Raw genomic sequence first — 25,006 nt, 5'->3', positions numbered from 1 at the left:
CGTCCAGCTAGCGGGCAAAACAAACTGAAAAAAATATAACTGCAATTGCGCAAAACGAAACGCTTGAAAAGCCATGTGCTTAAGAAAGAGATAAAATAGGCCAAAAAACATAATCAAATAATAACATTAATAACAACAGACATGCATGTGAATGTCAGTTCCATCCTTGATATACTATTTGATTTAATACCCAGCAATAAAATCAACACTGGTAAACATGATCCACACATACATATGTCTCTCAGCTCAGCTCAAGAGGGCACAAACAGTGTAGTCAGTGAGTCACAGACAGTGTAAGGGATCTGAGAGCATGTGCTCGGTCTGTAAGGCAGGCAGTCAGTGATTCAAGTCAAACTGTCTGCTAGTGAAGTTCAGACTGACCTTACTCCATACTGATCTCTCTCACTCTGAAGTGTGTGTTCTTCTGTGCAAACGTGACCGAAACAATACTAGCGCAGCGCATGCAAAAAATCATACAATTTCCAGGTCGATTTAACAAACATACAAACAATACTGTCATGTGTCATCCACATACAAACCACTCACGTATACATGTGCTTGGCGACATTTCACTTTGTAGCATTATTTGTCTGTTTGTTTGTTATCTAAGGAAATTCTTCTGGCCACGATGGTACCGAGTTATTTTTGTTGTTGCTCAAGGCATTGCTCCATCGAGAAGTAAACACCAACTAATGAATAACAGTATGAATTTCTGAAGAGGTAGAGGACCTGTCCGTGCCCGTAATTAAGAGACGGGACAGGAGAGCAGAGCGATGAGCTGTCAGTTCCATGACTTGTCTGGATGCAAGTAAGGAGTTTTTAATAATTATAAAAAGCAGCAAAATAACAGGTAAAGCATTAACAAGTCAAAAGCTCAGAAATGGTTGGCTTTGTGCAATGGCGAGAGTCTCTCTCACACGTAAAGAATGACATTGTCGGGACAGTGCAGGCTGTCGGTGGGGTTCAAGGCTCTGCAGGTGGTCTGCGGCGGGGGGGCGGGGGGGCAGCTCTTGGGACGGGGCGAGTCGCAGTCGTCGGACGTGAGCTCCGCGATGTCGTCTGACTGCGTGTCGGACATCTCCAGGTCGCTGCGGATGCTCTCCGGCTGAGCGAGGGTGACGTCTCGGAGACCCTCCCTGAGTGACATTCTTGGCGACAGGCCCAGAGGGGAATCCAGGACAACCCCGGTCCTGCGGGAACTGCAGTCCTGAGGCTCCTCCCCCGAGCCGGGCACCATGGCAACAGTGGGCGGAGCCAGATCCTCTTCAGTGGTTAGACACAGATGGCTCGGTTTAGTTTCGATGTCCACCTGGATCTCAAGGTTAGTGCCCTCTCTGAAACACAACAGGTCATAGAAAAGGTGAGATGAAGTGTCATATTCTCATTTACAGGAGAATTTATCAAAGCTGCTACTATTTCATATTTATCTTATGGATGCACCAATATTAAAATACTGGTTGGTACTGATAAGCCGATAATTATTTTCATGTTAAAGCCAGTTTAAATTGTATAATATTTAGTCTAAATCAAAAACTAAAATAATTGTAGACGCTATGAATGTATCTAGGCATCACAACAACATTATAAGGTACAGTATGAAAAATGGATATTCATTTTTAGATTTGCTAAATATTATATTTAACAGTTAATTTATTCGTGTTTCGAATATCCACTTTAAGTGAGCATTAGATGACAGCAAAGGTAATCTAAATGTAAAAATAAGGGAAATCAATACGAACTATTAAAAATCTAATATTGACCAATATTGATAAAGTATATAAATATTATTATTATTATTATAATTTTCAATCTCTAATATTGGCTGATAACCATTGCGGTACTGATACACACTACTGTTAAAAAGTTTGGGGTCGGTAAGAAAAAAATAAAATAAAATTTCTTTCAAATAAATGCAGTTCTTTTGAACTTTCTATCCATCAAAGTATCCTGAACAAAATGCATCACGGTTTCCACATAAATATTAAGCAGCACAACTGTCTTCAACATTAATAATAAGAATGTTTCTTGAACAGCAAATCAGCATATTAGAATGATTTGTGAAGGATCATGTGACACTAAAGAGTAATGATGCTGAAAATTCAGCTTTAAATGACTTAAAAGTTTTTTTTTTTGAATTATAATAATATTTAACAATATTATAGTTTTTACTGTATTTAAAAAAAAAAATGCAGCTTTGGTCAGCAGAAGAGACATCTTACACCAACCTACAATTTTACTGACCCCAAACTTTTGACCGGTAGTGTACATTTATTAGTCATGCAGATGTGATTATTCAGAGTGACGTTCACACCTGTCAGGTAAGGTGTAAGAGGAAGTGATAGATCCTGCCATGCCCCTTGTGCTGGCACAGTCACTGGCTGCTCCCAAGCTGCCCGTCTCCCTGCCGGCACTTTCCTTTCCCAGCTCTGTCCCCTGCACCTCCAGCCTAAAACATAAACATGTTTCCATGAAAACAAGAACACTACCCATATTTACAGTGCAGCTCTTCTATATTTACCATACAGTACACAGAATAACCCAGCGTGCCCTGAATACCCACAAACCTGCTGTATTTTCCTGTCCTCGCACCGAGTGCTCCTCCTGCTAGTGTGTTGAAGTGTGGCGTGTCTCCCAGACCCCCTGGGGCGACGGATAGGCCCTCGCTTGGAGAGGTGGTACTGAGGCCGCTGGCTCCTCCCTCCAAACTGCTCTCGCCCAGGCTTGGAGACTTCAGCGCTCGCCAAGCATCAGCAACTACAGAGAGAAAGTGTCCGGTTGATGGTTCAATACACTGAATAGGTTTTACCCAGATGATATCACTTGATCAATCCTCTTTTTCTTACCTGTAATAGGCCCGTCATCATCATCAAAGTCTATCCTAACACCGCGACCTTTCCCCCGGCTCACCCCACAGCCCCCGCCCCGGCACAGAGAGATAGGCACAACACCATACACATACGCCAACATGATGGGGACACCAATGCCTGTAGGGAAGAGACACAGATATGGAGCTGTAGTCAAACTTTGGGATTTGAGTTAAAGCGAGAGTTGATGAGAAAATCTGATACTAGCAATTATTTTCAACGTAATGGACAAAGTATTTCCGCTGCTATTTTCCCATAGCAAACTGTGGTAGTAGCAAACCCTTTCTGTCATATTTCTAATAACTGTCGTTCACAACTAATTACATTATGATATAGTGTATTTTATACAGTATAATACTATATGAGGAGCTCTTTTCCAAAACGCGATAAACGCCATTTAAAAAAAATTTGTTTGTTATGTCATTTTGCTGTGTTCTGAACCTATTCACTGCTCCACCAATGTTTCATGCCAAATCGCTATATTTCCTTGTTTAAAATGTACTGCAAGATGCAGTTCTTTTCCAAACCGCGATAAGCGCCAAACCTATTTTTAGCCTAAACGCGATAAATCCTCTCTCGACAAATCAAAATTCAGTGAGCCTTTTATGCAATCCAACTTCGGCGCTGAACAGAGGTTTGTTTATGTTCATTCATTCCTCAAAATGAGTGCTTTAAACGGTGATAACACTTTTGATGGCCTTGATGAGCCAGTGAGACCTACACCTGCCAAAGGTTTCCGTTTATAATTTCTGCCAAAAATGGCATTCGACAATCAAGGAGCAAAAGTCGAATATCGTTCGAAAATCGAAATTTTTATTTTATTTTTATTAATCAACTGTTTTCTGTGTGTCAGTGTCTGCAAAGATGAAATTGACGATCAGCATCTCTGTAGTGAACGCGCCTAGAGAGAAATGCATGTAATGGATTACATAATCAGAGAGTATGCTATTTATTTTCGTTTTTAATTGTTTCGTTTAAAGACATTTCAAGCTTTCTATATAGATATATTTCTCATGACTCTGTGAGGCATACGCTGAATTTCGGTTAATTTATGTGGAGATGCGCTCCTGTTCACGTGCAATGCACCTCCATGTCATGATTATATTGTCTATTTGCTTCTTATTTATTAAATCCAGGCAATTGGTTGATGAAAAAATTATTAAAATTAAGATACAATTTATACAAAACGAAATTCACTTTAAAGAAAGGCTTTCTACAAAACAAAACTTAATTAATTGGCCAAAATCATCCATTTTTGGATTTTTTTGTGTGTGGATTTATAGCGTTTTGAAAAAAAAAAAATTACTTTGAATTTATCATCAACAATATTGTTGTTTGATTTAATAATCATTGTTCAACATGTTCAGACTGAAGGGAAAAAACATTTTAACAGGCTAAATTGAATATTCACAAAAACTGTGTGGGTCTAGGTAAAAAAAATTTTTTCCCTGAAAACTATTGAAATGGATTTATCGCGTTTTGGAAAAGAGCTCCTCATATATAACTATAGTAAATATAACATTTTAGTACAATAAAACCAAGTGTGCTGCACATGTCCTGAAAAGCGAAGCCAAAACACTTTGATCGCCCCCTGATGGCTGGTTGCAGTATAGGTCATAAACCCCGCCCTCTCCATGTAATCGAATGGGATGCGAGCCAAACTAAGAAAAATTAAATTCCACTTGAAACATATTTATTCCGATATTTTTAATTTAGGTCATTTTAGGTAGTTCTTATCACGCTGAAGTTCAAGCATTCAAGCTAGGTGTTCAAGTGTTCATTTTCCCAACAACGAAATCGGCTTATTGTGGGATATTGTGGCTTCACTTTTCTACAGTGGAGAGTAGAGACAAGTTATCCATCTTTTTTACAGTCTTTTGATCAATACTTAATGATTCAATAATGAGTTTCACAAGCTTTAAATATATCGCTCTGTTCTTTTGTGTGACACTTCCTCTAGATTACATTTTCTCATATTTTCCATACACTGTGCTGCACTGGAAGTTGCGGTTGCCTCTGAGGCTAAATGCAGAAGCGATCGGCAATAGAGTCCATTACAATCAATGGGAACTGAAGCGTACAACCTTTAGATAGGAGGGTAGGAACAGAAGGAAGCATCAAAAGAGTATCATAAAATGTCATATAAGCAGTCTATACAATGTACAACGAGTTATTTTCCATGTCTTCTGAAGCCATATAATAGCTTTGTGTGATGAACAGATGGAAATTTATATCCGTTAATAATTTGCTGTTAGTCAGTGAGTTGAACTTGAGAGAAACGGATCAGTCTGATTTGTGAACGTGGCTAATATATTCTCTAAACAGAAGAAAGAAAGTCAAACGTGTCTAGAATAACACGAGGAAGAGGAACATATCCCTTTAAAAAAAAAAATCTGCACTAAAAAAGTAACTTTTTTATTACAAAACGTCTAACATTACCAACCGATAAGGATGAATTTAAACTAATATGCTGATTTTCTGCTCAAGAAATATTTCTTATTATTATCACAGTTGAAAACAGTTTCAATACTTTTGTGGTAACTGTAATAAAAAAAAATTCAGGATTATTTGATGAATAAAAAGTTCTTTTGTAACCATGTAAAAGTCTTTACGGTCACTTTTGATCAATTTAATGCATCCTTGCTGAATAAAAGTATTCATTTCTTTAATAATTTTTTTTTTTTTAAAGTACTGATCCCAAACTTTTAAACGTTATGAATGTAACTGTTTTCAGGAATACTCACCCACACTGACAGCAGCGATGACTGGAGCTGTGATGATTGACAGAGCCACACCACCAGTAATGGCGAGATTCCTCCTGTGATGTGACGTTTTCTTGCCCTCATAGTGCGCGTGGATCTGTGACAAACAGCAGCTGTTATCGAACTGACACAAATGAGCTTTTATCTGCTAAAATAAAAGATCTGATCCTAAAGCTTCAAAATCTGAATCAAATCTAATATGTCCTCTGTATTTTTCAGCAGGAAGTCATTGTACCAGAATTATGGCGATATCAAACGCGGTTAAGCTGGTTGAGCAACGTGTGAGAAGAGAGGGAAATTCCCAGGCTTTTTAAGGAAATTCTGTTCCTGATAGCAGCTGATAAAGGCTTTGTTAACATCTAAACTGTAGCGCTGCGGGGAAAGATGGGATGTTGGGATAGCGCACCTTGCGTCCAATGTAAACGGGAATGCCGATAACCATAGCAGGAACTGCGATGCCAGCGATTAGAGTGATGCCCACCGGTGCACCAATCAAAGTGCCCAGCTGCCACAGAATCTTCTTTTTGCGACTCCATGGCTTCTTTCCCCAGAATGTACAACCTGATGGACTGAGAAGACACCATATATAATTATTATTTTTAGATTCGAGCAAGTAGTTTGATCAATTCCCACTGATATAACTAGCAAAAGGTACCTGAGGTAGTGCAGGTCTGAAATCTCCTTCATACAGAGCCAGCAGAACTCACAGCCGCACACAGCACAGGTCATGTGATTACAGCTGCCGTCGTTCATCTTGATGATGTAGGCACCGCATCGGGGGCAAGGCTTGATGTCATCAGCTGAGTGGGGATTAAAGGGTTGGGATTTAGAATTTGTACAGGCAAACAGAATCTGCTGTAAACAGTAAGAGCTGAGGAAGCGTTTTCTGAATGTCAGATGGGAATAAGAGCGGGGAGAGAGAGGTTAGCAGACTCCGGCTTTAATTCAGGAGGTTAGAGAAAAACTAGCGAGAAGGAGGAGAGAGCACAGTCATTTAGGGAAAGAGAAACCTCAATAATCTTGCTATGCAGTTGCTGAGGTGTTCTGAGTTTTTTTTTTTTTTTTTTTGTCACTAGCGCCGCGGGTTGCTAAGGTGAGCTGGGTGGCTTCTAAGGAGCTGCAGATTGAATGTTACAATATTCAAGGCGGTGTCTAGATTAGAATATTACTATGTGGTTGCTAGGGTGCTCTGGTTGGTTACCAGGGCATTGCTGTACAGTTACTAAGGGCTTCTCAGTGTTTTTGTTGCTAGGTTTTTAGGGGCACAGTTATGTGGTTGCTAGAGTGTTCTGGGTGATTTCTATGACTTTACTAGGTTGTTGCTTGACAATTCTGGGTGGTTACCAGGGCTTTGCTATGCATTTGCTAAGTTGTTCTCAGTGTTTTTTGTTGCTATGTGATTGCTAAGGAAATCCTGGTGGTTTTGAGGGCACTACTATGTGGTTGCTAGGGTGTTTTGGATGGTTTCTAAGACATCACTAGGTTGTAACTAGGGTAATCTAAGTGGTTACCAGGACATTGCTATGCAGTTACTAACATGATTGGAGTGTTTTTTGTGGCTAGGTGGTTGCTAAGGTGATCAGGGTGGTTTCTAGGGGACTTCTAGGTGTTTTTTAGGAAGTTGCAAGGGTTATCTGGGTGGTTTTTAGGACGTTGTTTGATTAGCAATTATGTGTGGTTACCAGGGCTTTACTTTGCATTTGCTAATTTGTTCTGAGTATTTTTGTTGTTAGGTGGTTGGTTAGGAAGTCCTAATGATTTCTAGAGCACTACTAGGTGGTTTCTAGCAAGGGTACTTTGGGTGGTTTCTAAGACATCACTAGGTTGTAGCTAGGGTGTTTTAAAAGGTTACTAGAGCATTGCTATGCAGTTACTACGTGTTTTTTGTTACTAGGTGGTTGCTAAGGTGATCAGGGTGGTTTCTGGGAGGCTTCTAGGTGGTTACTAGGGGGATCTGGGTGGTTTCTAGGGCGTTGCTAGGTGGTTGCCTCCTAGCCCAGGTAAAAAGAGACTAACTCCAAATCTCTGATATTACAGTCTTGAGATATGGCTTGATTCTCCCCTTCACTGTAAGTTTATGAGAAAGAAGATGGTGGACTGATGGTTGAATACTCACTGTGTCCCTGCTCAGCCGTGTAGCTGGGTGAATGGTTACTGTGTGTTCTCAAGGACAGCGCCCTCTGCTGGCGGGCAGAGTCACAGGTCTGGTTAGGATGCCAAGCTTGCTTGCAGTGGTAACAGAACTCAGCACCACACCCTTCTCTTCGACACACCAGCCTGGGGCAGCTGGCACATCCAGAGGCGATGACTGCAAAACTGGCAGGGGAACAAGGCAAACAGGTCAACTTACTCTCCTAGAGAATCTATGATTTAGGTAACATGAGATATCATTATACCTAGTTTTGTGCAATTGCTCTAACACAGAAGTACATGCTACAGAGATGGTATCAGACTGTAATAGTATGGTATTTCCATAGTACTTTAAAAATAGCATCATGGTAGTATCCAAAATTATAGTAATATCATGGTATTTTCTGTAAATGTAGCTGAGGAATATGTGGACCATGTGAATATGTGGAACAAGATCTCAGACTTCACAGATCTTGTTTTTTTTATTACACCATCAGCACAAACATAGAGAACAACTCTTGATAAGATTGCAACATAAGCTTGTTTCCGCCATGGAAAAATGAAATGTAAAAGATAATTGCGACTTTTTTTCTCACAATTGCGACTTTACAATTGCAAGATTGCATGATATAAACTCCCAATTCTGACTTTTTTTTCTCAGAATTGCCTGATATAAACTCGCAATTCTGACTTTTTTCTCAGAAGTGCATCATATAAACTCGCAATTGTGAGATATAAAGTCAGAATTGCATAATATAAAGTCGCAATGGCATGTTATAAAGTCAGAATTGCAGACTGACTTTTTCCCCCCACAGAATTGCTTGTTTAAAATTGTTTAAATCTCATAATTCTGACATAACACGCAAGTGTGACTTTATATCACGCAATTCTGACATTATAACATGCAATTGTGTCTTTGTATCACGCAATTCTGACATTATAAAATGCAATTTTGACTTTATATCGTGCAATTCTCACAATTGCGAGTTTACAATTGCAAGTTTGCATGATATAAACTCCCAATTCTGACTTTTTTTTCTCAGAATTGCATTATATAAACTCGCAATTGTGAGATATAAAGTCAGAATTGCATAATATAAAGTCGCAATGGCATGTTATAAAGTCAGAATTGCAGACTGACTTCCCCCCCCCCACAGAATTGCTTGCTTAAAATTGTTTAAATCTCATAATTCTGACATAACACGCAAGTGTGACTTTATATCACGCAATTCTGACATTATAACATGCAATTGTGACTTTGTATCACGCAATTCTGACATTATAACATGCAATTGTGACTTTGTTTCACGCAATTCTGACATTATAACATGCAATTGTGACTTTGTATCACGCAATTCTGACATCATAACATGCAATTTTGACTTTATATCGCGCAATTCTGACATTCTAAAATGTATTTGTAACTATAACACGCAATTCTGACATTACAACACAACTGCAACTTTATATCATGCAATTCTGGGAAAATAAGTAAGAATTGCGAGATGTAAACTCGCAATTGTGAGAAAAAAGTCAGAATTGTGAGATAAACATTCGCAATTACCTTTTTTATTTTTTATTCAGTGGCGGAAACAAGCTTCCATAGAATGCAATTATATAAATGACCTTAATTTTTCCTTTTGACAAACCCCCCAAAGTAATCACATACACTAGGATATCAGTGTGTTCCCTAGTACTCAGATTCTTTGTAATGTCAAATTCCTTTTAAAGTCAAGGAAAACATTAGCATGTACAGACACTACTACATTATGGAAAATGAAAGGGAGGATTTATTGCACAGTCAGTATGTTCCAGCTGAGGGAGTTTCCAAGTATTCCAGTTGCATTTTATTCCTTTCCTAGGAACATTACTTTTTTTTTTTTTTTTTTTTGCCAAATTTTACTTTAGACCTTAAAAAAACGACACAGGTAAACACACTGATAAACATATTATTAAATAATAAAAAACCTTGACTTTAAATCTTTAAAGAAATCACTTTTTTTGTTGATTTTATGACTGAATAAACAGTGGCAATAGATCAGGCCGATTCAAGGTAAAATAAAACTTGACTCCAGCTTCCTTGTCTAGCTTTCGCTTATGCGTGACAAAAACAATGCCTTTAATTTTAAGTGCAAGTTTTGGCCTGTAGGCTGAAGCTAAAGCAGGTTCTGAAGAAAACATTCCTCCTCCAGCTGACACCTCATTAATCCACTCAGCTGCAATGGAGAACTGTAATGTCCTACACAAAGAGCTTCCAATTACCTGCACGTACTGGCACACACACACACACACACCCTACATGTAGAGTCAAGCCGAAACAGACCTCATTACACATGATTATGGTATCCCAGAACACGCACTAGGATTGAAGACAATGAAATCAACACTCTATTTTGAGTTCTCACAAAGACACCGTGGCATGCACACACGGTCAAGTGAGTAGCCAATGATTCTCTTAATCAAATACCAGCCTCGGTTACCCATAGCAACTCTACCTCTGTGCCGCATCTAAGTTGCCATCGCAACATATGACTGAGGGAGAGAGAAACAAGCCATTCCTTTCTCCCATTGGCTGCTCTGGACTTTCAATCTAGCTGAAGCAGAGCTGGTTGGGGGGCTGATGGGTAATAAACAGCACCATGGACTGGAACTGACACTCAGGCAGCAAAATCTACAGGGGGAGCTTTTCCTTCAGTTTCTGAGAATGAATGAACAGAAAAGAGTGTGCTTGTATTGTCTAGGGTGGGAGATTCCTAGTTAGTCTAAAAAGAGGCAAACGAAACATCTTGGTGAACCTTAATGTATCCTGCAGCAAAAAAAGTCACACTTTTTTCACAACCCTACATAATGCAACTTACTAACCAGCCAATATTGTGATGTCTAATGGACAAAATGGCCTTTTTTGAAAAATTCCCAGGCCATCTGAAAACCCCTCAGTATCAGCCGTTGGCCTTATAGGAAGTGGCAGTGACGCAAAAAGAATCATGTCCCTTAAATGTGGGTCACCAGCACACCATTATGATTGACAAACCTAGGACAGGTTGTAAAAGGCCTCTGAAGTAAATCACAGTCGCACAGAATGACACATCAGCTAAACTAGGCTTCCCACATAAGCGCAAGTGTTCCCTATAACTGTCCAAGTGCCTCCTACACTTATTGCTGAAGCTCACAGAACAAGCGAAACTGTGAAATATGTCCCCTTACTTCTATCGAATCCATCTGCATTACATATCTTTTGTATAGTGTTATAGCATTTAAACACTATATGGCCTTAAAGTATTTGTATGCCAGAATACCACACCCTTGTTGAGCAATTTCAAAACCGTTGGCTTTAATAAAGAATTGGTTCTTCCTAATAGCTTCCATTCTCTTGGGACGGTTTCTCAGTAGATGTTGGAACATTGCTGGATTTGTTCCCATTCACACACAGGAGTATACTGGGCGAAAAATCTCTCAACCAACGTTTGGGTAATTTTAGGATGCCAACACACTAGAGAGTGTTTGACGGATATGAATGCGTAAGCTCTGTTTTGAGGGTAGAGCTGAGGGAAGAGCTGTGGTAGGCTGATATCGAGAGCTGGAGCCGCCTCTCTGAAATTCTCATTGCTCAATGGATGCTTACGTCAGGGGCGATTCTCGGATTTCAGTCTTGGACTCCAAACATGAGTGACTCAGAGTAGTGTCTCTTGCCTTCAGTGCCAGAAAGCACAAGTTTGCGCAATTTTTTTTTTATTTTTATAAATAAATAAACAAGTTTACACTTACTGATGTGCTAAGTTTCCAACGTGATTTTTTTTTTTTACTGAAACACCGAAAGCGAAATTAAAGTTTTCATTTACCCAAAAAACGAAACGGAAAATAAAGTTTCAGTAATTACATTTGGGTAATTAGGTAACTTAACTCGCTATGCTGTTCAGGGTGTCGTGTTCTCGTGATAAATTAAAGTTCTTGCGCAATGAGCCTCCTCTTTTTATTTCAGCTGAAAATGTTTACATATTGCTGCTCTAACGGCATTTTTTGTGTCCACACTGCTAACATATATGTACTAAAATATATGCACATGTACATGAAACAGATGCTGAAACACAAAACATATCATCGGAGAAATACTAATTAAACGGTTTCTGTCAATGATTTCGGTCCTCCAATACTATATTTTAGGTTGGCGAAATTTTGATGAATCACTATATAAAATAGCAACTGATTTTCAGAAGATGCATATCAGTTAGGGTAGCAGATTAGGTTGCATATTGTTTTATGATTTCACTGAAACTAAAAGCATTCAAATGAGTGAAATGGAGTGTGACAGCTGTAATCAGGGCATACATTAAAATAACCCAGACAGCAAGCCAACATTGAATAAACATTGTTTTTCCATCTGAATCATCATTATGGTTGATATTGAAATTTCAATGCAAAATTAATGTTGAATCACCATTACCCTGTCGATGAAAACCCGATGTTATTAATGTTGATGGCAACGATATTGGAACAACATTGATCTATAGTTATCTTTATGATTGATTAAGCATTGATATTTGGTTTACCGGGCGATCGCTGAATGTGTTGAAAAGTCATTGATTTATAGTTGACCGGGAAACGACGCTGTTGTTGAAAAGTCATCGACATATAGTTGAGGGGGACATATGATTGAAAATGCATCGATATGTAGTTGACCGGGAAATATGATTGAAAATCAATAGATTTTTGGTTGACCGGGAGATCAACGGGTGTTATACCAACGTAACGTTACCGGACACAGCTCATTTCTGGACCTGGCACAAGCGTAAAGGTAAGCTTGCTTAATGTTTGATATGAATGAATTGTACCAAATCAATACTGTTAGGCTGGTCGTTAACATGATGGTTATAGTGTAACGTTAGTAACCGACGCAGTGCTGCAGTCACTGAAATATATTTTTGTTTTACCACTGTGTAAAAATCTGCCAAAAGTAGGCTAGGCCTACTTTGTAGTTCTCTTCTAGGTTATAAAGTTAGCAAAACCTCAGAGTCCAGTCTATTTTTGGGATATTTAGCTCAAAATAAATGTCTGTAGCCTATACCCATTGCTTGTGTCGTGAAATCTGATTGGATTCTGTTTTGAAATCTATTTCTTCTGACCGCCGGAGAACACCGGCGGAACCAACGCTAGCAGTGCTCCACCTAGCGCTACCCACAGAAGTGACCGCGGCGGGCCAGAATTACACAGAAGACTTACCGGTACTTTACTTTATTCAATGCAGAACTGTCTCGAGTTGTAACTGGGAATGCCGATTAGACCATCTCGTCGTAATACAAATCCAAAATATGAATGTACTGATATCACGATTTTTGCGCGCACTGTTATAGCGCCTGACAATCAGGCCTGGCGTCAAGGGGGGACTTGGAAGGGCTTAGCCCCACGTTACATACTTCATCTCGCGGCACGAATGTACCAATACAAATAAATATAATCTCCTGTTTAACTTAAATGCTAATTTTTTTGTATTGTGATTTTATTTTCTGTTTTAGGTGCTCTTACTCAGCAGATGGGGACAGCCGCCTTCACCCAATTCACATGTGCCAGACCGGGCAGGAGGGACTGGACGACAAAATATTCAGGCGTCAGAGGACATTGAAGTGTAAATAAAGAGTACAAATATTTAAATAAAAAGACTAATAAAAATGAATTTGTTTGTGTGGTGTGTTCAGTACAAGATTTCAAATGTTTCATTACTTTTTGACAACCAGCTGTAGATAAAGCAGGCTATTTAATTTATGGCATTACATTTAAAATTAACATTTAAAAACGATTGAAATTCCATTGAAATTACGTTGATCCTTAGTTCAGTTGAAATTTCAACATTGTTTCAATATTCCTGATAATTGAAATACCATTGAAATTCCGTTGATCTATGGACAGGATTTCAACGTTGTTTCAATATTAAAACAGGGTGCAAAATGATGTAGAATCAACATCAGAGTTCGATGTTGATTCAATGACTTAATGTTGACAACGGAATGTTGATTTAACATAGTTTCAATGACTGTTTGCTATCTGGGAATGGAAGGATTCATAGTGAAGTCACCTAGATATCAGAAAGTCAGGAGTCATAGCTGATATTAAGTGTCAAAGAAAATAGGAAATGAGAATTGTGAATTGAGGGAATTTAATTATGTCTAATCGATTAAAAAAAAAATATATTTATTATATATTTTATGAATTATAATCTTAGGTTTGTCCCCTGCCTCCTTGCAATATGTCCCTACCAACTTTCAATTCAAAACGTCACCTTTGGATTCAATTCATCACATATCTGGGCTTTAGGCTAGTCAAGTTCTACCACATCATTTCTATAATATTACTACATTATAGTAAATCATTTCAATAATGACCTCACTTTGTGCACAGGGGAATAATCATAGTGAAACCGAAATGGCCCTCCCCAAACTGTTGCCACAACCACAATTCTCTAGAACATCACTGTATTTTGCATGACACATCTTCACTGGAATTTAGGAATCTTGCCAAACTCAGGGTACACAAGCTTTGGCCATTTTGAAACAACACCTCCTATTCAAAACAAACAGGGTATTGTGTATCTTTTACGACTCCCTGACATCCCAACCCCATCCCAATCTTACCCGCAGTCGGGAGCAGGACACCATCGGCAATCAGGGTCCGATGCCAGGCAGCGGCGCAGCAGGAACTCTTCATACTTGTCCATCAGGTTGGGATCGTCCAAGATGAGGGCCACCTGCCGTGGGGCAAGTCGCTCGGCACACTCTGGACAGCTGAGCTGCACACGGCTCTCCGTAATCTCGATACGAAAGTACTGCCTTAGACAGCACAGGCAAGACCGATGGCTGCATCCCTGGAGCTCAGGAAGCTGCTCCGCAGGTTGACGCACCAGGCACAAGGGACACTCTAGGAGTTCTTGACCTCCCAAAGAGGCCTGGCTAGTGGATAAAGCCTCAGCCGGGTCTGCCATAGATGGGTCTGACGACACATTTGTGGGTGTGGGAGGCTGGAGAAGCTGCTGTTGCTGGAGTTGTTGCTGTTGGTGTAGCTGTTGCGCAAGAGGAGTGCCCACATTAGCCTTGTTCCCCCTGGATCCACGTTTGCCATGGAAGAGACTATGAAAAGAGATCCTGCCTTGCTTCTTGCCCGGCCCACGGCATTTCGGATTGGGAATGCCACTAACAGAGGAGTGGGGGGATTCAGAGTCCTTTTCAGATCCCATTGCCCAAGAACAACCTTGTAATGTTCTCCCAATTGAGTCCTTAGAGAGGTCAGCGAGCTTGGGTTAGAGGTGTTCTCGTGATGCGCCTTGGTTCCTTCCACGGAATGATCTCAATGAAGGCCAAAACCTCAAGAACACGTACACTCCAGATACACAAAAGAATGTTTGTCAATGTCTCAACAAATCCCAGTTAGTTTCCCCGTTGGGAGAATTCCATGAATGAAGTAATATCTTCCTCTTACGTGTAACAGGGAGTCGTGTTTAAACAATAAACAGAAAGAGAAACTAGACAAATAGAGTAAAAAAAAGGGATGGGAGCAAAGTCCTTACTCTCCAACAATCTTCTTGTAAATGTTAATCTGGAAACAAAAACAAATCGTTGCACCCAAAAATTTGTTACGTACTACAAAACTGACAGATACTGTCAATTAAAAACGGGGCGTTTAAAGACAACTAGGAAGTTGGTAAAAAAATGAATCAGGCTCAAGATATCGTAATCCTGAGGGCTTGTCTTCCGTCGTCTTTTGCCTCGGCTAAATTCCCGGAGTCAACATGAGAGTGCTCCAGTCTGCTGTTCTCTCCTTCTGAATCAGCCGGTCTGTTGAGGAAGAGATATAGCACAGGAAGTTAGCACAGGGCACAGACAGCCTGCAGGAGGAGCATGCTCAGTGCACGCTCACGCTCACGTACACACACTCCTCCCTTCTTTTATTCTCAATCTCTTTTCATTTCACGGTTAACTCTTCATGCTCTGCACTCCTGAAGTGACTGCCTGACAGTACTGATGAATAAACCACTTACCAGACGATTACAAACGACACAGTTGAGGAAGTAATTGGTACTGTGACATTAAACTTGTTAAATGCTGATATCTGTCATCACATTTTCTGTCTTTCCTTCTTGTGATGGATTTTACTTTTCTCATTTTCTTTGTGTCTCACTGTTGATGACACCCTCTTTCCTCACTCTCACACACTCGAGCGCTCCCTCTCCACTTCACACTGCGCTGCTAGTGCAGTTGCCATGGTAATTCCCACTATGAACACAGCAAACAAGGACCCTCACAGTGACTCTGGCCCTCACGAACACACACACACGGCAGATATTAACACCACATCACACAACGCATGAGCGCATGCCTCCACTGGACTTTATTCATTTATTTATATTTGAAAAGGACATCAATCAATACGGTTTGCAAATGTCATACTAGCAGAGGAAATGGTTTTGTAGGCCAACATAATCTCTCTGGTACATATTTCTACTCCAGAAATAATAAAAAACACATACTTTCATCTAAGACTGTTGTGTCCTGGTTTCCTGCTCTGATGACCTCTGAACTAATGCCTGCGTAGCACAAATCTGTTTACTTGTGCGAGGGGGAAGGGAAAGAGACCACCATGCAAGTGTAAAGCTGTCAGTGCACTTATAACTCCAAGTGTTATGATAACATAGTAGATTTGCTAATGGGTCAGTGACAAATAAGCGTGTCACTCTCAATGATAAGAAAAAAAAAAAAAAAAATCTTGTTGAAAATACACGTGCCGAGTTCTTAATAAAGTACTCTTTGTATTTGTATCGTGTTCATATGGTTTTGGTTACACTTTATTTTAAGTTGTCTTTGTTACTGTGTAATTTTACATTTATGCATTTGGCAGACACTTTTATCCAAAGCGACTTACATTGCATTTCAAGGTGCGCATTTTGCATTCTTATCAGTTCTTGATTTCCCTGGGAATCGAACCCATGGCCTTAGCGTTGCAAGCGCCAACACTCTACTGTTTGAGCTACAGGAAAGTAACTCAGTACATTTAAGTACTGAGTAATATTAATTAACTACATGTCCTTACTATAGGGTTAGGGTTTGGTTTAGGGTTAGTTGTGTGTAATTATGCATAATTTATAGTTATTAATATAGTAACTACATGTAACATGTGTAACAATGACACTGTTAAATAAAGTGTTACCAAACATGTATACCAATTTCAAGGAGTTTCAATTTAATAATGATTTTAATGACTTAATTTTGAAAACGTCATGTGGTGTAACCACCAGGTAAAAGGTAATAACATATTTTCCCTACACCTTGCATACAAAAAACAGTATATATATATATATATATATATATATATATATTTAAGGTAGAATGTTTTTTTTTTTTTTTATATCAGACTTTTAATTCATAAATATAACATTTTTGAGCAATCACACACATGATATTTTAAACTACACTTGCCTTGTCATAAACAAAAGTGTATTCATTTCAAGTTTTACTTAAAAATATGTATTAAAAAATAATAAAATGTGATGTCAATCAATGTGATGTTATTTTCAAGAATGTCATTCTTTTGTCTTCATTATGATATCAGGAGGACTGTTGTATCATCCTGATATTCTTTTTAATTTATGCCCTATTCAGAAATGAATATGCACATAAGGCGGTACAATTAGGATCTCTCAAAAAACTCCTGGTTTACATGTTGTAATTATGTGCTTTTTACAAGTCGGAATCTTGTAATAACAGTAATTTCGACATAACGTGCCAGCACCTATAACAAAATAAATAAAAATGGCTATATTCATATGCAATGTATTTTATTCTAGGGTAACATGATTATTTTTTTATTATTATGTCCAAAAACACAGCATTAACATGGTACGTTTATAAAACCATTATAGCTGCATTTTAGGCAGTGTTTTAACTAGTGCTGTCAAATCGATTAATTGCATCTAACATAAAAGTTTGTTTATATATATATATATATATATATATATATACACACACACAGACACGCACACAGATTAAAGTAAAGCAGCCTGTTTTCTGCTGGCGATCATGGATATACGAGGTACACAGCACAGCAGTCAGTATGACCCACTTTTTGCCTTTTTGTGCTTTTGCATTGCTCACAGCCACTGCCCTGATGTCTTCTTGACCCATTATGACAGGAGGATGCAACAATCACCGTGCTCTATACTGTACGTGACAAAGAGACGCATTAAAAATGCAAGAGTCTGATGGAAACAGGAACATTCAATACGATCTGAGCAGATCTGCCTATTCTAAACAGGCAGTTTGAAAAGGTGGGTGTTGAATCATAGCAGGTTCAATGAAAAAGAGTCTCCAACATCTATTTATATTATATATAACTTGAGGGCTGAGATGGTAATAGCCCTCCATTCCACTTCAGCAGCCTCTGCTAATGCAACCAGTGACACATAATTACCATCTGTGCTCTCTGAGGTTTAGTGTGTGTGAGGGATGCTAGCGGGTGCACAACAAAAGCTGTTTCTGGAAAATCTGTGTCACATCTCGGTACCAGAGTGCAGGTTTACGAAGCGTAAGCCACTGTGTGTGTGTGTGTGTGTGTAACGGGCGTGGCTGCGTTTGTTGTACAACAGACGTTGCTGTATTATTAATTAGCTGTGAATGACATGCAGATTCACAAGAAGCTCTTTTTTTGCTTACACTGCTGCAGCTGGAAATCAGCAGCCTGGTTTTTCCATGTAGGAAAGAGTTTATTTAAAAACTTTGAAAGCGGTTGGAACAATCCACAGCATAAGCTCCCAAGCTTGGTTTGATGAAATATGGATCTCCGTTTCCACAAGTTTGGTTTAGTTCTCGCTAGTTTTATCACACAGTCACAGTTTGTAATAACACACACACACACACACACACACACACACACACACACACACACACACACACACACACACACACACACACACACACACACACACACACACACACACACACACACACACACACACACACACACACACACACACACACACACACACACACGCACGCACGCACACAAACACACACACACACACAAAAAAAGATTAAGATCGGGTAGAAAAGGGAAATTCTGTTTCAGTCTGGGATTTTTTTGGTTTGTTTTGTGGTCCAAAGGTGTGAGACCACATTGAAAATCTGGGATTTTTTACATTTACACCAAGAGATAAACAAAAAAGGCTATGAATATGATATAAAATGAATAAAAAAACATTTTCCACTATTTCTAGGTCAATAATAATCAAATGCAAGCAAATTACTTATGATCAAATTGTTATGCTGATAATATAAGTCGTAATGACAAAATCGATTATTTTGGAAGGAATACTCAGGCTTTATATATTTTAATAAATGTTTGTAAATACAAAATATATATAAATGATGTGTGTGTGTATATGTGTATATATACACATTTATTATATTTTTACACTATTAACAATAACTGTATTATTATGGTAAAAACTGAAATACTACGGTATTTTAGCAAGAGATTTTTACTGGGAAATGTACCACAGTAAACTATTTTTTTTTTTGTATTTCGTCTTAAAGGGATAGTTCACCCAAAATTTAAATTCTGTCATCATTTACTCACCTTCAAATTGTTTTAAACCTGTATGAAACTATCCCTATACTTTTCCCCCTACTTTGTTTTATTGATAATATTTCTTCCATAATATTATAACAATAGGTTTTCTTATTGAATAAAGGAAACTGCTGCTGAGGTCATAATGAAAGCAGATCCTTACTACAGACACTTACTGTAAGAGACATCCCCTATAAGGAACAAGAATATTAGTTTCATAATCTCTCACTATAAAGTTTTGTTTTCCAGACCATTTATCAACATGTCACAGGGGCAAACTTGTTTGCAGACAGCACAATTCACACAAACACTCTGAGTCTGACTCATAAGCTAAATTAAATTCAACATTCAACACTTCAACAAAAGGAGAATATAGAAAATAATGTAGTGTTTGGCCTCCTGGCAGCATGTTACTGACAAACTCACTACTGTGAGAGATAAGAAAGAGCTAGACTGACACTGTCTCTGCGCTTCCGTCCGCGTCAGACCCTGAAACCGCACCTCAGCACTTTCATATCATCCTACAGCCCCAGACCTATCTCAGACACACACCACACACACACACACACACACACACACACAGTCACATGGTCCATTGGTGTACAGGTGGGCTACTGGATCTCTAGCCATTACATAACCATTCGAGTCACATCTGAAGATCCACTGAGGCTTATTGTTCTCAGCAAAGCCTGCATGTGTCCTGCTGTCTTGTTTCCGTGTGCATCTGTATTAGAGCCGCGCGATTCTGGATCACGATTTTCTTGTCTAAAATAGAGATTCTCCCATGATTCTGAATAGACACATAAATAAAAAAATAGCAAGAATAGAGGTTCCGACAAAATGTTAATTGCTGCAGTCTATTTATTTTTTTACATTAATTTGAATTATTGTTGTTTTTTAATCGGGTTGAATGAATGATTCAATGACTCAGTCGTAAAGACCTCCCTTGTTTCATTACTGGATAAATCAGAGTTTTTGAATTAATCTCTTGAATGAATGATTCAATGACAAATACATTTTTAAAGGGGTCATATAATGGTACATGCACTTTTACAAGTTGATTGTACTGAAATGTGTGTTGGCAGTGCCTGTACACAACCATCATATAATGATAAAAATCCATCCAGTGTTTTTGTTTTAATCTCCTTATATGTTTTCCCCTGCCTCAAATCGAGCCGTTCGACCGTGTGACGTCACACGCTCGGAAGCCCCTCCCACGATTGTTGATTGACAGGAGCGTTTCAACACAGACCCGCCCTCGCTCGTGAGGGAGCTGTCAATCATAGTCTGCGCGGACCGGCGCGGTCATTGTTGATATGCTGGAGCACTGTCTATGAGCAGAATGGCGTCTAAGCGATTGTGGTGTTCTGTTCTTGGGTGTAATAACGAACACAGCAGTCATTTTAATGTTCCTAAATCCGAACCGCTGAAGACGCAGTGGCTGAGTTTGTTTTCGAAGGGAATATTCCCCACGAGCAACGTCAATGCGTTTTATTAAATAATAACGTTTTATTAAACTTTATATTAATATATTAATCTTTGCAAATCGCTAGCTGCACGCTTCACAATGAATGCGTCTAAGGTTTACACTTAGGGTACATTACGGCATGTTTTCTATGTACGATGTTCTCAATATAATTCATAATCCCACGTTTATACTGAACAACGCGTTATGGTTATTGTGTTATTGTGTTACAAACGGTGTACGCACAGAACAGAGGGGCGGGGTGAGCAAAGCTCATTATCATTTAAAGTCATATGCACTGAAACGGCGTGCTGAAAACAGAGCTGTTTTTGACCAGGTAAAATAAGTGTTTTCTTACAATACTAATGAGAATTTTTAATTAAAGGAACACTCCGACTTTTTGGGACTTTAGCCTATTCACCTTATCCCCCAGAGTTAGATAAGTCCATACATACCTTTTTCATCTCCGTGCGTGCTATAAGTCTGTTTGACGCACCCACCGCTAGCCTAGCTTAGCACAAAGACTGGATGTAAATGGTAGCAGCTAGCATACTAATCCAAATAAGTGACAAAATAACGCAAACATTTTCCTATTTACATGTTGTGATTTGTATAGTCACAGAGTGTACAAAGAACAAAGTCACATGAGACACAGACATATTTTAACCGTATAAATACTGGGAACTATATTCTCTGAAGGCGAAGCACTGCTACTTGGGCGGAGTGATAACCGCAGCACCTGAGACGCGCCGTGGTGAGGAGCAGAGAGCGCGTCTCAGGTGCTGCGGTTATCACTCCGCCCAAGTAGCAGTGCTTCGCCTTCAGAGAATATAGTTCCCAGTATTTATACGGTTTGCGTTATTTTGTCACTTATTTGGATTAGTATGCTAGCTGCAACCATTTACATCCAGTCTTTGTGCTAAGCTAGGCTAGCGGTGGGTGCGTCAAACAGACTTATAGCACGCACGGAGATGAAAAAGGTATGTATGGACTTATCTAACTCTGGGGGATAAGGTGAATAGGCTAAAGTCCCAAAAAGTCGGAGTGTTCCTTTCAAAGTATATTACAAACTTTTAATTTAGACCCTAAAGAATCATATTAGCTTGTACAAAAATGGCATTATATGACCCCTTTAACAGTCGCTTGTTGCCACTAACTGCTGTAACTAAATAATTAATACAATCTTTATTTGAAGCGTAACGTTACTTTTAAAAAGTGATTTACTCTATTTTGATGACTACCGTTGGTTTCAGTGTTTACATCTGAACTATAGACTTTTATCCCAATACTCCTGTGATAGAAATAATGATACTGTATGGTTGAAAAGACTGTTTGTGAAGCTGTTTTATAACTATACATGACAACTGTACTTGTAAAAATATAGCCGAATCGTTGTCATTTAGGAATAAGATCGCGATCTTTAATGATTAATCATGCAGCTCTAAATCTAATCTGTATCATATTAAACAAAGTAGGTTCAAAATATTGTTGATTTCACACACACACACACACACACACACACACACACTCGATACAAGGCGTTCCAAACCTGTATGAGTTTCTTTCTTCCGCTGAACACGAAAGAAGATATTTTGAAGAATGTCGGTAACCAAACAGTTGATGGGCCCCACTGACTTCCATAGTATGGGGAAAAAAATACTATGAAAGTCAATGGGGCCCATAAACTGTTTGATTACCGACATTCTTCAAAATATCTTCTTTCGTGTTCAGCAGAAGAATGAAATTCATACAGGTGAGGTTTGGAACAACTTGAGGCTGAGTAAATTATGACAGAATGTATATTTTTGGGTGAACTATCCCTTCAATGAAATCTCTTTAAGTCTGTGTGGAGCAGGTGGTTGTGTTTATCCATGTACCATTCTTGCTAAGAAGCAGGCTGTCTGTTCTCCAGCTCACTTCATACTGTTGCATCCTCATAGAAGTCAAAATCTCATATAACGTATGCATTATCATGAATGCACTGTACAAAGATTCAAGAGTCAAGACAAAACATGACTAACACCAGTAGGCCACATTCACACTCACTGACTATTGTGTGAGGGAGGCTGGAACAAAAGAAAAAACATGGTTCCTGTGAAACTAAAGACCTTGATTTTATCAGTTTGTGAGAGTCACATGGAGGTTTACGGTAAAACCGATAACCCAAGAATTCAGAAAAACAAGACAAGAAAGACTTAATGGAATTAACTGTCTGTTTGGTGAGGCAAAAGAAGAAATGAAACTGAAGTCATTCTGTGCATTCCTTGCTTTACACTAGATGGAGAAGTGTTACCAAAACTCCCAACACATGTACAGTTACAAGTTACAACAAATTTGTGTAATACTGTAAAGTTCATGATGAACTAATACGCTCTATATTTAGAAAGGAGTTGAAGAAGCAACACATAGAGACTCAGCCATTCAACAAAGCAGACAAGGACAAAATCTCTCCTCAATAAAAATAGGACATTACGTACACATGTAATATATATATTGCATAACTTTGCCCCCAAATACGTAAATATGAGATATTTAGGATAAATTACGTTCCATGTAAATATACAAAGGTTAGTACATACACTATATATATATATATATATATATATATATATATATATATATTGAAGCTTTTTGCGTCCTGCCCAGTTCAAATTTAATCACTAAAACAAGTGAATCACTATAATTGATTTATTTAATCACTAAAACAAGTGAATCACTATAATTGATTTATATATATATAAATCAATTATAGTGATTCACTTGTTTTAGTGATTAAATTTGAACTGGGCAGGACGCAAAAAGCTTCAATTTAAATATATGTATATATACAAAAAGGTCATTACATAAATGTAATAACATGACTAAATATGTATAATATATATATATATATATATATATATATATATATATATATATATATATATATATATATATACACACACACACCTGTTATGTAAACATTTAATATATGCCAAGTTCAATAGTAACTACTAGAACATAAATAAAATCCCCAATGTTTAAAACAACTAGTTTATTTACTATTTATTTATTTGTGTCGCATTCCTGCACTTAAAGAAAGGACTAACGTTACAGTAAAACAAAACAATGTTGATCAGTGGCCCGAGTCCTGAGATATGTCCTGATATCAATCACACAATGATCCCAAACACTTGGTCACCATCAGAACATCACAGTATTTTGGAATCATATAGCACAAAATGACTCTAAAAGGATTCTAAAGCGTAACCATGACGACAGATCTGTTGGGCACTTACCGTTCAGATGGATCTGATAGTATTGGAAGCAACTGAAGCAGAATAGGGCGGTACGCAGTGAGCTTCGGTGCTACTGTACACCATGTACATTCAACCAACTGTCTTGTAAATCTGACAAATATCACCCTAGTGCTATCCGCTACAACATTCCCCGAACATCAGCCCAAGGGGAGGATGTCAGTGCTTTTTTGCTGCCCTGTCCGCGATATTGCTCAGATTATGTCCGCAGCTCTATTCTCTTTTCCATTCACGTCACCGAGGAAAGCCCCAGCGTGTGACGACACTCACATACGAGAAGGAAACCCCGCCCACTGACGTCGCTCGAAACGGAAATGATTGCGTGTCACGTTTTGACTGTAAAATAAGTAGTCTTTTTGTTGTATGTAATTTGTACATTTTTGTAGGCTACTTATATTTTGATACCTTGGCATTAATAAAAATAAAAAAATAAAAAAACCAACAGGAAAAAAAGAGTCATGTCTTTTAAACGTATTATTAGTACAGTTCAGTGGCAAACACGGAAAATATTTTTTAAATAAGATGATGTAAAACAGTGGTTCTCTCAACCAGGAGCCCATTAGGCCGCTCAGCGTAAAATCTTAATTGCTAAAATTTTTAAAACAATAAAAAAGTAAAGATGTACAGCATTAAACTGACATCATTTTTTAGTTCATCATTATTTCATCAGAAGTACCAATGGTCAAATTAGCTTAGACAGAAAAGGCCTTTGAACAGCTGGGGGCTTTGGAGTCAAAAAGGTTCAGAACTACTGGTTTTGTATTTCTCCTAATACAAACAAAATATGTAAAAAGTTTATATCTCACATTTTTGACCAAAAGATTATTCATTTCAGTGAATACATCATTTGAAAAATGAAACTACGATTACTTTTCCAGCTGTCTGTTA

The 25,006-nt window shown here is 38.5% G+C and overlaps 1 protein-coding gene across 1 annotated transcript; it reads right to left on the bottom strand.

The window, feature by feature from the left end:
* Positions 1-499: 499 nt before the first annotated feature.
* On the bottom strand, positions 500-24,367 carry rnf19b (ring finger protein 19B). Its single transcript, XM_056257628.1, has 10 exons — positions 24,101-24,367; positions 14,380-15,576; positions 7,743-7,942; positions 6,282-6,426; positions 6,033-6,195; positions 5,609-5,723; positions 2,844-2,984; positions 2,565-2,754; positions 2,312-2,446; positions 500-1,334 (listed from the first exon to the last, which is right to left on the bottom strand). The coding sequence occupies exons 2-10, from the start codon at positions 14,976-14,978 to the stop codon at positions 914-916; spliced, it is 2,109 nt and encodes a 702-aa protein (XP_056113603.1). The 5' UTR covers positions 14,979-15,576; positions 24,101-24,367; the 3' UTR covers positions 500-913.
* Between the last annotated feature and the right edge of the window lie 639 nt (positions 24,368-25,006).

Source organism: Rhinichthys klamathensis, unplaced genomic scaffold (assembly GCF_029890125.1).
Source record: "Rhinichthys klamathensis goyatoka isolate OS25496 unplaced genomic scaffold, OSU_Roscu_1.1 h1tg000140l_1, whole genome shotgun sequence".
NCBI lineage: Eukaryota > Metazoa > Chordata > Actinopteri > Cypriniformes > Leuciscidae > Rhinichthys > Rhinichthys klamathensis.
Note: the sequence above shows the minus strand (reverse complement) of the source record. Positions and strands in the feature narration are given on the sequence as shown.

Excerpts from the sequence above, each read along its gene's own strand:
- rnf19b (XM_056257628.1), bottom strand. The coding sequence starts at position 14,978 with ATGGGATCTGAAAAGGACTCTGAATCCCCCCACTCCTCTGTTAGTGGC. Across the intron at positions 6,196-6,281 it reads TCAGACCTGCACTACCTCAG|TCCATCAGGTTGTACATTCT; the intron begins GTACCTTTTGCT and ends GTGTCTTCTCAG. Across the intron at positions 2,755-2,843 it reads TGATGACGGGCCTATTACAG|TTGCTGATGCTTGGCGAGCG; the intron begins GTAAGAAAAAGA and ends TTCTCTCTGTAG.